The sequence below is a fragment of the Schistocerca gregaria genome, chromosome 3, assembly GCF_023897955.1.
Source record: "Schistocerca gregaria isolate iqSchGreg1 chromosome 3, iqSchGreg1.2, whole genome shotgun sequence".
NCBI classification, from domain to species: domain Eukaryota; kingdom Metazoa; phylum Arthropoda; class Insecta; order Orthoptera; family Acrididae; genus Schistocerca; species Schistocerca gregaria.
In genome coordinates this window covers 926,689,428-926,702,707 of record NC_064922.1, presented here as the reverse complement: position 1 = coordinate 926,702,707, position 13,280 = coordinate 926,689,428, and the positions used below count along the sequence as shown (strand labels likewise).

Sequence of the window (13,280 nt, the reverse complement as noted above, 5' to 3'; positions counted from 1 at the left end):
CTCCCACATCCTTGCCTTTACTGGGTACTACTGCTCTATCAGATAAAAATGCTGGTGATGTAGTTCTTGAGGTGTCAAGGGGCGAATTTTGTTTAATGGAACAACTACATCAAAAACTTCACAAACCACATTCCCTTTGCCCATTATGAAAGAGTTAAAAAAACTTAATTTTAGTTTTGACAGACCTCTGCTGACAAATTACTTGGCATTGCCAATTCAATCGAATGTACCTAAATTGACACTTTTGATGCTCCTGCTACCAAACTATGTCAAGGTAAACAAGTGTCTATATGCAATCCAACAAAATTAGTACCAGCAATAAATCACAACTGCAAATAGCAATCAATATATCACAAAGGTTTTTTTTTATCAGTTTTATTATACAATCTGCTAGTTAAGTCTCACTTGCTCAACAGCTGATAAAATAGTGTGGTTAAAGAATACAAAACAACTTCAAGACACTAACTCAACATTTCTCCTCCGAAGTTTAAGAGCTTTATAACATGTAAGAGAAACGAAAATTAACTTTTTTCTTTCAATTATATCAAGCAAGTATACAATCACTCAAAGTTATTTTTATTAAACTTTGATTTTGATTCTATTCACATACAATGAGAGTAAATTTTTATAGAACTGATGTTGCAAATGCACATCAAAATGTCCATGAAGACTGCTGCCGCTGCTTGGAGGATTCAGGGGTACAGCTACTGCAACATGAAATGTAAAAAGAAATTTTCAATACTGAATCAGAGGAATTATGTAAGGTTAGTCGTACTTATTAGCTGTGCTCAAATTTCAAGACATGTGAAGAAATTTATTTACTAACATTAATACACAAAGGACATTAATTAAGGCTTGGCGAGATAGTTCAGTAGGTTTCTGCTCTCCCAATAATGATACTAAAGACAAATGCTAATATAAATATTGGCACATAGCCAAACTGTTCTTAAGGGGTCCTAGTTTCTACTTGTGTACCTTTACCACCTGTTTTCTTACATTCCGCTATTTCTTGTGAGCTACCAGTCTTGTTGCGTAACCATGTAACACCATTTAAGGGCCCTACCAAAGATACCTAGTACATAATACCCTTCTTCACGCTTTTATAAGCACTTATGACAAACATTTTTCCACAAATTGAAGTATTACTTTCCACTTTTTTAAAAAGTCAAATTTAAGATCTTTTTCGGTCTAATTTAATAGTCAGGATGACCACCATTCATTATAATTTGTGTGTAATGCCACATCAGTCTGCAGTTCTGGCAAAACAAGTGATAAGTGTCGCAGACTTAATTCTAATACACTGTTAGTGAAATGAAAAAGCTTTCAGAGTATATTTATTCTCTGGGAGACATTAACATAAATAATGAAAATAAAAACAGAAGGAAAATTGTATCTTGTTAAGGAGAAGTGTCATTTCAATGAAGGGTGATCAAATAAATACAATGACAAAATATAAGTGGAAGGGCCAAGGGGGACATGAAATAAAAATTCTACAAATCTCACCACTTATCTCAGTGCCGATAAGTGTCACATTTCAATTTAGGTCAACCCACAGGTGAGAGAAGAGTGTTCAATAGCCAGCCGACATTGAAATATGCTTCACAATGGGGGTTTATAAGAGTATAAACAATGAAGGGGCGATAAGATGCTGATCCTGTCCACTTCTGCCCCCAAAGTTATGAACACATTTTCTTGCCTGGGGAACTTTGGCTGGATTTCTTTGTGTGCTTCGTTTCAATTTGAAACAAAAATATTCTATCTTTTCTAGAGCTGCTTTTGCTAGACTACCAAAACAATGCCATCCTTACACCTAAGCACTATGCACACTTCATAATCTTGGGAGGGAAGTCCACACGTCCCCTTTATGATAGCTTGACCTCTGTGGAGACACTTTCAATTAAGGTGTCTCAATGAGCTTGAAATGGCAGCCCATTATCCTTCAACAGCTGACACAGATGCCTGGAACAGTGTTGACATTCTGACATCCCAAAGATATTCTTGTGTTTGTTCAGGTAAGTCCATTTCAGGATTGTTACTGTCCACAAACGATTGCCACACATATGCTGCTTTATGAAAGGCTGCACTGGCATGTTAGCACAACCAATCTCTAAACTGTGACTCTAATGTACGAAGTACACAAAGATGTAAAATGTGTCATCTGCTTCTGCATTCAGATTTTTTTTTAAAAAACACCCCCGTATTGTATCACCACCACCTCCGTATTTCACTCTTGGAACTACACACAATGGAAGGTAACTTCCTCAAAGCATTCTATAAAACCCTAACTCTTCCATCTGGTTGCCTCATGACCCTGCACAATTAACCACAGCAAATTACTTTTTTTCAGTCATCCATCATCTCAAGCACCGTTTAGCACTGGCTACAAATGTGTGGCTTTGAGGAGCTACTTCACCACTTTCTCATTCATTGAAGTCCCTGCGCTCAATCTCTGCCGGTAGCACTCCTCACTCTTGAGCGATTCCTTCCACTTACTTCAAGTGATTTTTTACAACCACCCTCTGCACTTTTCGACAGTCCCTGTACATCAGAGCATGAGGTCTAGCTGGTCTTGTTTTAGCTGTTGTTCCTTCAAATTTCCACCTCACAACCACATAACTAATGGCCAACTTTGGCAGCTTTACAAGGACTGAAATGTCCCTGATGGATTTGTTACTCTTAGGTAGCATCCAATCGTAGTGCACTTTCAAAAGGCACTGAGCTCTCCTGAGTGATACATTCTACTTTTACTGTTTCTCCACTGGTAACATAGTATTCTGCACCTCCTTTGATATAATGCCGAGTACGCTTCTCTTGACGCATGGTTGTTAGTTCCGCATCACATAGGCGCATTTGGATTGAATTTAATAAATAGTGTATGAGAGTAACATGGGCAATTTTTCTGAAACTCATTCTGCACAAGTTGCAAAGATCAGGCAAAGCAAGCTACATTTTATGTACATCCTCCTGACTGAAGGTTTAACGGACTTTGGCGATTCACTTATGTAACAAAATGGAACACATTTATTATATGGCAACAGTTGGCAGGAGAGAGAAAATCATCGTTACTGTCAACAGAAACCAGTATACAGGTGCCCCACTGATGGATTTGTGTCTACCATTGGAGTTAACAACCCCCCCCCCCCCCCCCCCCGTTTCAGTTAAGGCCTGAAGATTGGGTACTGAATCACCGAAGCTGGTAGCCAGATAATAAATAATGTCAAAAGAACAGTGGTAGGTGTTCCATTACAAAAGCAAGGTATGCCCTGCATACCTGCTCGGGGAGAAAGCAGCATGGAGGGTGCCACCTCCACTTCCCTTTTGCATTGCCAGCAAAAAATTTTCTTCGTAACAAGCATCAAAGCAAAATTAGAAGAGACTGACTAAACACACATGCAAGCAGAAATTAACATCACAGTGAAATAAAAAAAGAGCATTCTCCAATGATTATTATAGTGTTATTTCACCACAGTAGACTAGTGTTTCATTGGTTTGCAACTTTTAGCAACTGGAGAAGAAACTCCAGTGGCCAAAACCATCAGATTTATACATATTCATAACTAGGGAACAAAGATATCTCGGGGAAAATGTGAACCTCAATTTTTCCAAGGCTATACTTAAAAAGGAGGAAACAGAAATTAAGACTGGCATTAAAAAACCAGTTTACTCTTGGGTCATTTGAGGTGGAGCAGAAATTCAGATGGAGCAAAGATGGAGAAGGAAACCTGATATGCCTTTTTAGATGGATCCACCCTGGGCCTAAATTTAAGAACCCATAATAAAAAAGTCCGGATGGCTAGACATGTGATTTGAAACACTTTCCTTTTGAACTGTAGTGCTTTAATTGATGAGCAGCTTTGCTCACAACGAAAAGAAGAAAATCAGATGAATGTATTAATGAGTAAAGCACTGTGCAAACTGAACTATGGAAGATTAAAATTTCCAATGAGTCCCCTCATAACTATCAGCTTCAACAAAATTTAAAGATACTTTAAACAAGCGAGCTATCTGTTGGAAACTCACAGCACATCTTCAAGGTACTCATTAAGATGGCTGCACGTTACACTGTACAAATAATTGCTAAGTCTGCATAACCCTTATGTAGAGGCATTACTTTCTTTGATGACACAGATAACTGTGAATCATGTTCCTTCTACGAGTCGTCTTGTCCAAAAATCTGAGCATTGTATGCATGCAAATTTTTACATCAGTTACTGACTAAGACAATTTATCATGAGGTATACTAGAAGGTTGCTGTATGTAAGAGTTTATCACGAGGAAAACTATAAGTACACTGCATGTAGTTTGTCTCACATAGCTTCCAAACAGAAGCTATTTGCATAACATGGCACACTCGCCATTTTGCTACAAAAACTGCTTAAAAGTTTCTATTTACCTCCACAATTGTAGCACCTTTGAGAACTCACAGCATGTGTGTCACAACAACCCTCTCTGCAATTTGTAGCTATACTTCTGTATTTGTATAGACAAAAGGCTAGCTGTTGTAGCACCTTTTTCAAATGATCTAACTAATATTGAATCCTCGCAGATGACGTGCCTCTTGCGGAAAAACATTGGAATTAAACAGAGGTTGTCGAGATATTAAATCCAAAAAAAAATTAAAAGACACTGATTTCTAGTGGTATATGGAGTGTTGAACATGTAGCACTTTCCAAGGCTGAGACTCAAGTGCACATTTCGAAATAATGGCATCTGATTTGTTCGCATTTGTTGGCATGTGTATGTAGTGATGTCATTGTCATTTTGTATATATTGATGGCGTCATGGGTCAAAGCAGACAGGTGGAATCTGACACTTCTGTAATGCCCTAAAACAAAGGAACGAATTTCACAATCACTGTCCCTCACATCTGATGTTCCTTTTGGAATGTCAACATTTCTATATCATGTCTTACATATTTATATTTCATACCTTACTATCAACAAGGTCACATTCAACAGTTCTGAAATAATTCACTCAGTGTTTCTGCCACATTATGCAGTAGTGAACATAGTAACAGTTACATAATAACCCCCCCCCCTTTCCACATATTGGAAGCAGATTATGTACCATAAACGAATTAAAAATGCACCAAAACTCACATTAGTCTCATGTGTAATGCAGCTTTTTAGAATTTACCTTAAGGTATTAATTACTTAAAATGTACACATGAAGAGAATGTAAACCTGGGAACTGCTTCAGACCATTTATTTTGTATTCACGTACAGTGGTTTCACTAAATCACAACCAAACTGATAGCTTACAACCTCCCCTACACTGCAGCCAAAACCAAGATTTCAGTAGAACACACTAAGGAACTAAATGTCGCGTCTAATAATTAGAGAGGGGGGGGGGGGACTGCAATAACTACTGTCTACCACTACAGACGGCTTTTCAAACCCATCAATACAATTTTTTATTCATAACTACTTAATATTCTGCCTTGCTAAAATGCAATGCCATTTGCCAATTTAAATGTCCTTGATAACATCTAATCTTTGTCATTTCCTACTACAATGGAAAACAATTTAACAAAACCAAGTATGTAAATTATTTCCATTTACCATGTACACCATCATAAAATAATTTTAAAAGATTTTATGATTTTTAATTAAGAATGTACTAGGCTAATCATAAACAAATAATATAGGCTTTACGGACTAATATACACATTAACCAATATCCTTCAGACAACACTGTTTCAGGCTGCTGCTTGCAACTATACACCATAATGTAACTTCAACATTGTCTTCACTGCTTGCAAATGCAGAAACCATTCAATTTTTACCTTCCACCACACACAAACACAAGGTTCAGTATACTGTTACTGTCTTGAGTAACTAAACAGAACAAACCAACTGACACTGTTATAAAGTCATTTTCCTAAATTTATTTTGATACAGACTAAGGTGTTCACTCCAACCAACAATCTTAGCAGTCGTGAATTGACAAAAATGGAAACACATTTAGAGTCCCCATAGTTATTAAGGATTGTATTTGATTAAACGTTAAACAGAAGAGACTAGGCTACTCAGATTTAAGCATCAATTAGCATTTCTGGGAACGAAAAGGCCTTGACTAAACTAACAATTATTGAACTGTAGCTACACACAGAAGTCAACTGTACAGGTAATGCAAATAAATAGTCACCTTATACACGCTATTATATATTATTAAGCATTTCATGTAAAAAAAACTACATGCAAAAATAGTGGTTCCAGGAAAATCATAACAGTAACATTAACTACGAGACAATGGCAACAAACGAATATTTTTGAAGTTAAGTAAAGAAGGATTTTTTAAAAATTAAAAATACCTCTTCACGGCAAAATAACTGAGCCTTCAGATTCTTCAATTCTCCTTGTCCTTGTTTGTTGCTTCCGCCTTATTTTCTTTGGATTTTTCTTCCTGTTTTCCGTCACCTGAGGATCCATCAGCGTCCTTCCCCTTGGATTTATCTGATATTACTGCAACCTCTTCCTTACTTGCCTCGTCGAAGTTCTCAACAAGTTCAGGAACTTCGTCGTCTTCTTCAATGCTAGCTTTGCCGCCTGCAGCACTGTTTGCCACACTCGATGCCAGGCGCTTTAATTGAGTCAAACCTTCAGTGCCCAACTGACTTAGAATACCCGGTAACATTTCTGTAATTTGCTTGGTTTCTCCAAGGCCAGTGATGGCAAATGTATTGGCCGCTAAAGACGCTTGGGCTTTAGGATTATTAAAGTGAATTACAGTACCGTCATCCTTGATCATATTTACTTCTTCGATGCCAGGTATAGTATTTACTGAAAGCTTCTTCAACGAACTTTGCAACTTCTTGTCATCAGTAGCTGCGGTTGCATGAACAACCTTCTTCTTCCTTCGCGGTGTGCCTTTCCCTCCAATCCGCACCTGGGCCTGTAGTTTCTTCAACTTTTCTTGGTTCATTTCTGCTGCCTTAACTGCAACAAGACGTAAACTTATTTCAGTAACACTTCAGAGAAAATGTCAAAAGGAGATACGCTGCGCGCCGTTACTGCATGCACTGGATGTATACCTTTTTACACACGTGCTCTCACACAAAACCAATTCATGAAGAAAATGGATGCCGGCAGGATTGCCAAAGCAACTCGTTCACAAAGTAAGCAACGTAAGCTGCAATGCATTACAAGATGCGTGATACCAGTCTACGAATCATTATTAGTTTAGCAAATGTAATAGTAAATGTGTTACAACAAACAACTTACCCACATATGATTAACACGTACACAAACAATTACTGAGCGTCCCTACAGTTGAAATACGGACTACTACTTCGGAACCATTGGCGTTGCGATCGATCTCACCGGAAGTAACCTACAAGGAGCATAGCGACGCAGTGGTCACAACAAACATTTCGTACAAAGAACAATCACGCCAGCGACTAATTTGTGGGCAATTATTCTTCATTCGTCTGACGATATAGATCTGTTTGTAAATAATAATACATACGAATGAGTACTACTATTTACTGATTATAAAACACAATTTGAAAACACATACTGATATTCTACACACTACATATTTTGCGAGTTAAAATTTGTAATGCTTTTGGTTGTTCCTCCAGATTTAAGAGATATTTCGAAGTCGTGAGAAGCGAGTTCCTTAACATTCCAAGTAGGAGATGAAGTATCTCAAAAATATTCTGGTTGATTAAATATAGTAATTGGTAAGCTAAGACCCATCCTAAGTTACTCTTTTATGTTGCTTAAGATTTAAAATAGAGAAGAATATGACTTCTCTATACATATCCATTATGCTTTTTTATTACTAGTTGGATATAAAGTATGCGTTTTAGCAGTTGGCACCACTGACAGAATTGTCTGTAACCTCATCTCAAAGCATAACTGCGGGATGTGACAGTAATGTGTCAGTTGTGATGGGTGTTGCGAGTGGAGGTTAAAGAACCAATGTTTTGTTGTTGTTGTTCATGATGTTGTTATGTTATGCGCGCTGCAGTTTGTAAATATTAGAAACAAAAGAGATTAAATGACAAGCAATAATGTGAGAACGAAGGTTTTATTTTACAAGCCTAAGAAGTGATAATATGCCGTCTAAATCCATTCCGTTAACGAGTAGTAACGACATAGGATCGCAAATTCGATATAGTGTGACATCCCGCGTCTTTACCGCCTGTGATGTGCTGCCTTGCTCTGCTGCGAGTTCTTCTAGGAAGGAAAGCAGTTTTGATCCCCTGAAAAACTCTTTAGCGAAAATGGACCAGTCCTTCCAATATGTTAATAAGGTGCTTCATAATGTCAGTGACAATTCAAGAAGTCAGAGTCTGCCTGACTGTTTAGACACCGTAAAGAAACCTTCGTTTCTAACCCAGGACCACAATCATGTGAGCAGCGAAGTGCTCTCATCTGAAAATGCTAATGTTGCTGCGAGTACATTAAAGCCAGATATCCTAAAATCGAATGAGGCCTGGTTCAGGACTTGGCCAGAGAGAGGAACTGAAAAGATTGGTGTCAGCACTACGACCGAGTCTCTCTCGCAGCCAGATCAGCAAAACGAAATCCTACACACTGACTTAACCAGTTCGAACATCTCAACAGGTGAAGGATCTGTAGTCCATAAGGATAGAAACTGCCAGCACAGTGCTGTAACATCGTCCAGTGTCTTATGTCTGGTACCTAATGGCTGCATTGATAGTGTAGATAATATGCATGAGAATGTAAGCTGTCGAACTGTCCCTGTAACAAACGCATATTCCACTTTTTGTGACAGTTCCAAATTTAGTGCAAACAGTTGTGAGATTTCAGACGCAAATGCGTCAACAGCATCTGTTCCATTAACACAAATGTTGCAGTCTATACCACTGGCATATAGTCCAGTAACTAGACAGTTGCATATAATATCTACAGGTGAAAGTCGAAAGAAAGAAAATTATGTTCACATTTCGCCCCTAAAACAGTGTTGTCATTCAGATTATGAAGATAACATCTGCCGTCCAAAAACAGTGGCGGGAGCGTGTAATTGTGAAACAAAAATAAAAAATGAACTTAATGTGGATCGTGAGGACACAGTAAGCTTTGAATCACCATGCAGTACTCTTCAACGGTTGGGAACGTACGAAAATTGCCAGTCACATACAGACGCTAGTTCTTTTTCTAGTATAGTTTCCAGTTTAAGTGACGCTTCGCCTTCTATGAATGAAGACAACAGTGCAGTGGACGAGGAATCAAGAATTCACAGTGGAGCAGATCACGAGAGTCTCAGTTCAAGTGAATTAAGTGCATGTGAAGAAACTGGCCCAGCAAAATTCAAACGAAAGGGGATTTCCAGCTTTTTTAGCAGGTAAGTGACATCAAGTTCATGAATTGCTCTTTAAGCGCTAAAGACTTCAAATTAGCCATAATTAGCACCTTATTGTTGTAACTAGTATAGTTTCCACAACGGTTTCAGTAACACTGTATCAGGGGGCGCTACAAGAGAGAGAAAGAACGTCATTTACACAAGGAAAGCGAAAAAATATTTGTACTTCTATGGTTTGTCATCGTAAATATTGGGAAGCGTAAACGATGAACTTCTCTTTCCCAAACTTGTTTTCATTTTTATGGCCATGTATAATCTAAACAAGACATCTGTGTCCTGATGTATTATGACAGTGACGCTGTAGCACGGGTTCGCAGATGCTGTAAATGTAGTGTATAAGAATTCCGAACGGCGGAATGAGATGATGTGACGTCTATTCACTGTAGATGTTGTAGTGAGGGAAATTGTATAGCTCACTTTTTTATTGGCTCTACATCAAATAAATGGATCGATCATTCATGAATCATTTATACCGATTGTTCGGAAGGCGACTGTTTCTGTATTGTACTAGTGTTTGTTTCATTCTCTGTTTGCGTCTGAGAATGTGAAAATCCACGTTTCGAGCAGTGCCTGTTCTAATATATGAATTTTTACTGTACTGATATTTTTTTAGTAGTTGAGGAGAAACTATTGGAGGTGTCACTCTGATGTCGATCTTTTCAGCTTCATGAGCACTGGCAATTTCGAACACGTGGATTTTTACCCTTTAAAAATCGCCTCCCTCTAGCCCCTCCTATTTGGAGTTTTAAGTTGCCATAAAAACAGGAATACTGGGGAAAAGTGTGAAGAAATCCCAGCTCAAATGTGATCATGTTAATAGCAAAATTTTGACCGCCAGAGACGACCAAACATTGAAGGTATTCTACCAAATCATCAATATTTACACTGAATAGCCAAAAATCTGGAACATCTGCCTAATATCGTGTAGGGCCCCCGCGAGCACGCAGAAGTGCCGCAACACGATGTGGCATAGACTCGACTAAGTAGTGCTGGAGGGAATTGACACCATGAGTCCTGCAGGACTGCCCATAAATCCGTAAGTGTACGAGGGGCTGGAGATCTCTTCTGAACAGCACTTTCCTAGACATGCCAGATATGCTCGATAAAGTTCATGTCTGGGGAGTTTGGTGGCCAGGAGAAGTGTTTAAACTCTGAATATTGTGTTCCTGGAGTCACACTGTAGCAATTCTGAATCTGTGGGATTTCGCATTGTCCTGCTGGAATTGCCCAAGTCCATCGGAATGCACATGAATGGATGCAGGGATCAGACAGGATGGTTACATACGTGTCACCTGTCAGAGTCGCATGTAGACGTATCAGGGGTCTCATATCACTCCATCTGCACACACCACACACATTACAGATTCTCCACCAGCTTGAACACTCCCCTGCTGACATGAAGGGTCCATGGATTCGTGAGGTTGCCGCCATACCCGCACATATCCATCTGCTCGATACAATTTGAAACGAGATTCGTCTGACCAGGCAACATGATTGCAGTCATCAACACTCCAATGTCATTGTTGACAGGCAGAGGCGAGACATAGAGCTTTGTGTTGCGCAGTCATCAAGGGTACACGAGTGGGCGTTCAGCTCCAAAAGTCCATATCGATGATGTTTTGTAGAATGGTTCGCACGCTGATACTTGGTGATGGCCCAACATTGAAATCTGCAGCAATTTGCGGAAGGGTTGCATTTCTGTCACACTGAACGATTCTCCTCAGCCGTCGTTGGTCCCATTTTTGCAGGATCTTTTTCTGGCCGCAGCGATGTTGGAGATTTGATCTTTACAGGATTCCTGATATTCACGGTATACTTGTGAAGTGGTGGTATGGTAAAATCCCCACTTCATCGCTGCCTCAGAGACGCAGTGTCCCATCACTCGTGCGATGACTAAAACACTGCGTTCAAACTCAGCTAAATCGTGATAACCTGCCATTGTAGCAGCAGTATGCGGTAAAACAACTGTGTCAGACACTTGTCTTACATAGGTGTTGCCAAATGCAGCGCCGTATTATACCTGTTAACGTATCTCTCTATTTGAGTACACGTGCCTATACCTGTGTCTTTGGTGCTTCAGTGTGTAACAGCCTTCTGTCAAACAACTCCTCAGTTAGCGAGTGGGCCACACGGGTTAGCCAAGCGGTCAGGGTCGCCTGATCACAGTTCGAGCAACTTCCCCCTTCAGTGGTTCGAGTCCTCTCTTGGGCATGGGTGTGTGTGTTGTCCTTAGCGTAAGTTAGTTTAATTTAGATTAAGTAGTATGTAAGCCTAGGGACTGATTGTCCTTCGCAGTTTGGTCCCATAGGAACTTACCACAAATTAGCGAGTGGGTTGTGATTGTTGTCCATAGGCAAATACCTATAGGCCACGCAACATAATACAACAAATGTCTAGTGGCTATTGTTGGTGGTTCTTGATATCAAGATCTTCAGCTTGGTTGCCGGCGAAAGCCTCGGGCCTTTTTTTAATACAAATTTTACACTGAGGGACACATATCCTCGTAGGGTCAAATGAAAATACGCTATTTGAAAGCAGCAACAGTGATATGTAAGATGCAGAAGTGTCATCAGATCGAGAGGCTCACCTCGCTGTAAGATGAATAACACATATACCAGCAAATGCTAGGCGGTACCTTACATTGAGATCAGAGCTAATCAGTAAAACAATATCCAGGGCGCTCTCTTGCTGTCTGCTCCTGAGTACTTTAGGTGTGAGCCCTGAGAGTACAAATGTGGAAAAGTACTACTTCCAGTTATGTGATCTTTTGGACCGTGACTAGACGGCGAAGTCTGTATCAGCTATAGACTGACATCCTCACAGGAGTGACTTGAACGTGATTTAATTAGATGTTTGGGAACGTAGACTTCGGGCAGATCAGTGGCACTAAACGGTGTTGGCAGTTCTCTGTGAAGAGGCAACTCCCCGTTCCCGGAAACCATTGTCCAAGAAACAAAAATATGAATACGTTCTCAGAGCTGACTGAGGTTTGTGGAACGGTGGCTTCAGTTATCAGGTGATTTCTGGAACTCTAAATGCGCTCCCAAACGTTTCCAATTGGGAAATCTTCTGAAAGGCTACTATCTCGCTCCGATTCGGCTGATAGTGAAGTTGTACAACAGCTCACCCTCCACTATTGGGCAGGGAATGAAAGATGGGAAAAAAGCCAGCGCACCGCTTCTACCAGTGGTAATGGAGCCTGGAAGGAGGTAGAGAATGGATAGAATGCTTACACTTTAGGTGAAATAAAGACCAACACTTGATAGAAACTTCAAGTTGGTGACCAGATATGTTTCACCTATTATCTATTACAAATATAGTTCCATCTTTTGTAAGTTAACGGCTCCCCCATGTGGTTGTTGTTGTTGTTGTTGTTGTTGTTGTTGTTGTGGTCTTCAGTCCTGAGACTGGTTTGATGCAGCTCTCCAAGCTAATCTATCCTGCGCAAGCTCCTTCATCTCCCAGTACCTACTGAAACCTACATCCTTCTGAATCTGTTTACTGTATTCATCTCTTGGGTTCCCTCTACGATTTTTACCCTCCACGCTGCCCTCCAATGCTAAATTTGTGATCCCTTGATGCCTCAGAACATGTCCTACCTACTGATCCCTTCTTCTAGTCAAGTTGTGCCACAAACTTCTCATCTACATCTACATCCATACTCCGCAAGCCACCTGACGGTGTGTGGCGGAGGGTACCCTGAGTACCTCTATCGGTTCTCCCTTCTATTCCAGTCTCGTATTGTACGTGGAAAGAAGGATTGTCGGTATGCTTCTGTGTGGGCGGAGGATACCTTGAGTACCTCTACCGGTTCTCCCTTCTATTCCAGTCTCATATTGTTCGTGGAAAGAAGGATTGTCGGTATGCTTCTGTGTGGGCTCTAATCTCTCTGATTTTATACTCATGGTCTCTTCGCGAGATATACGTAGGAGGGAGCAATATACTGC

General features: G+C 40.0%; 2 protein-coding genes across 5 annotated transcripts in view; one reads left to right on the top strand and one right to left on the bottom strand.

Annotated features, from left to right (window-relative positions):
- Positions 1 to 336: 336 nt before the first annotated feature.
- On the bottom strand, positions 337 to 7,341 carry LOC126355802 (transcription factor BTF3 homolog 4). Of its 3 annotated transcripts, none has more exons than XM_050006226.1 (3): positions 7,224 to 7,341; positions 6,314 to 6,938; positions 337 to 704 (listed from the first exon to the last, which is right to left on the bottom strand). In XM_050006226.1, exon 2 carries the CDS (start codon positions 6,922 to 6,924, stop codon positions 6,349 to 6,351), a length of 576 nt encoding a protein of 191 aa, XP_049862183.1. In that variant the 5' UTR covers positions 6,925 to 6,938; positions 7,224 to 7,341; the 3' UTR covers positions 337 to 704; positions 6,314 to 6,348. The 3 variants fall into 3 exon arrangements, with proteins under 3 accessions (XP_049862183.1, XP_049862181.1, XP_049862182.1); XM_050006224.1 differs by having other exon boundaries at positions 337 to 707; positions 7,224 to 7,340; XM_050006225.1 differs by lacking the exon at positions 7,224 to 7,341 and adding an exon at positions 7,034 to 7,139 and having other exon boundaries at positions 337 to 707.
- Positions 7,342 to 7,875: 534 nt separating this feature from the next.
- Positions 7,876 to 13,280, top strand: part of LOC126355797 (TBC1 domain family member 14-like) — a 313,754-nt gene continuing 308,349 nt past the window's right edge. For both annotated transcript variants that reach the window (XM_050006216.1, XM_050006217.1), the window contains exon 1: positions 7,876 to 9,315. In XM_050006216.1, the coding sequence (XP_049862173.1) occupies positions 8,063 to 9,315 (1,253 nt within the window). In that variant the 5' untranslated portion in view covers positions 7,876 to 8,062. The remainder of the gene's footprint in view (positions 9,316 to 13,280) is intronic.

What these genes read in the sequence shown, in the direction of transcription:
- LOC126355802 (XM_050006226.1), bottom strand. Translation starts at nt 6,924, where the DNA reads ATGAACCAAGAAAAGTTGAAGAAACTACAGGCCCAGGTGCGGATTGGA.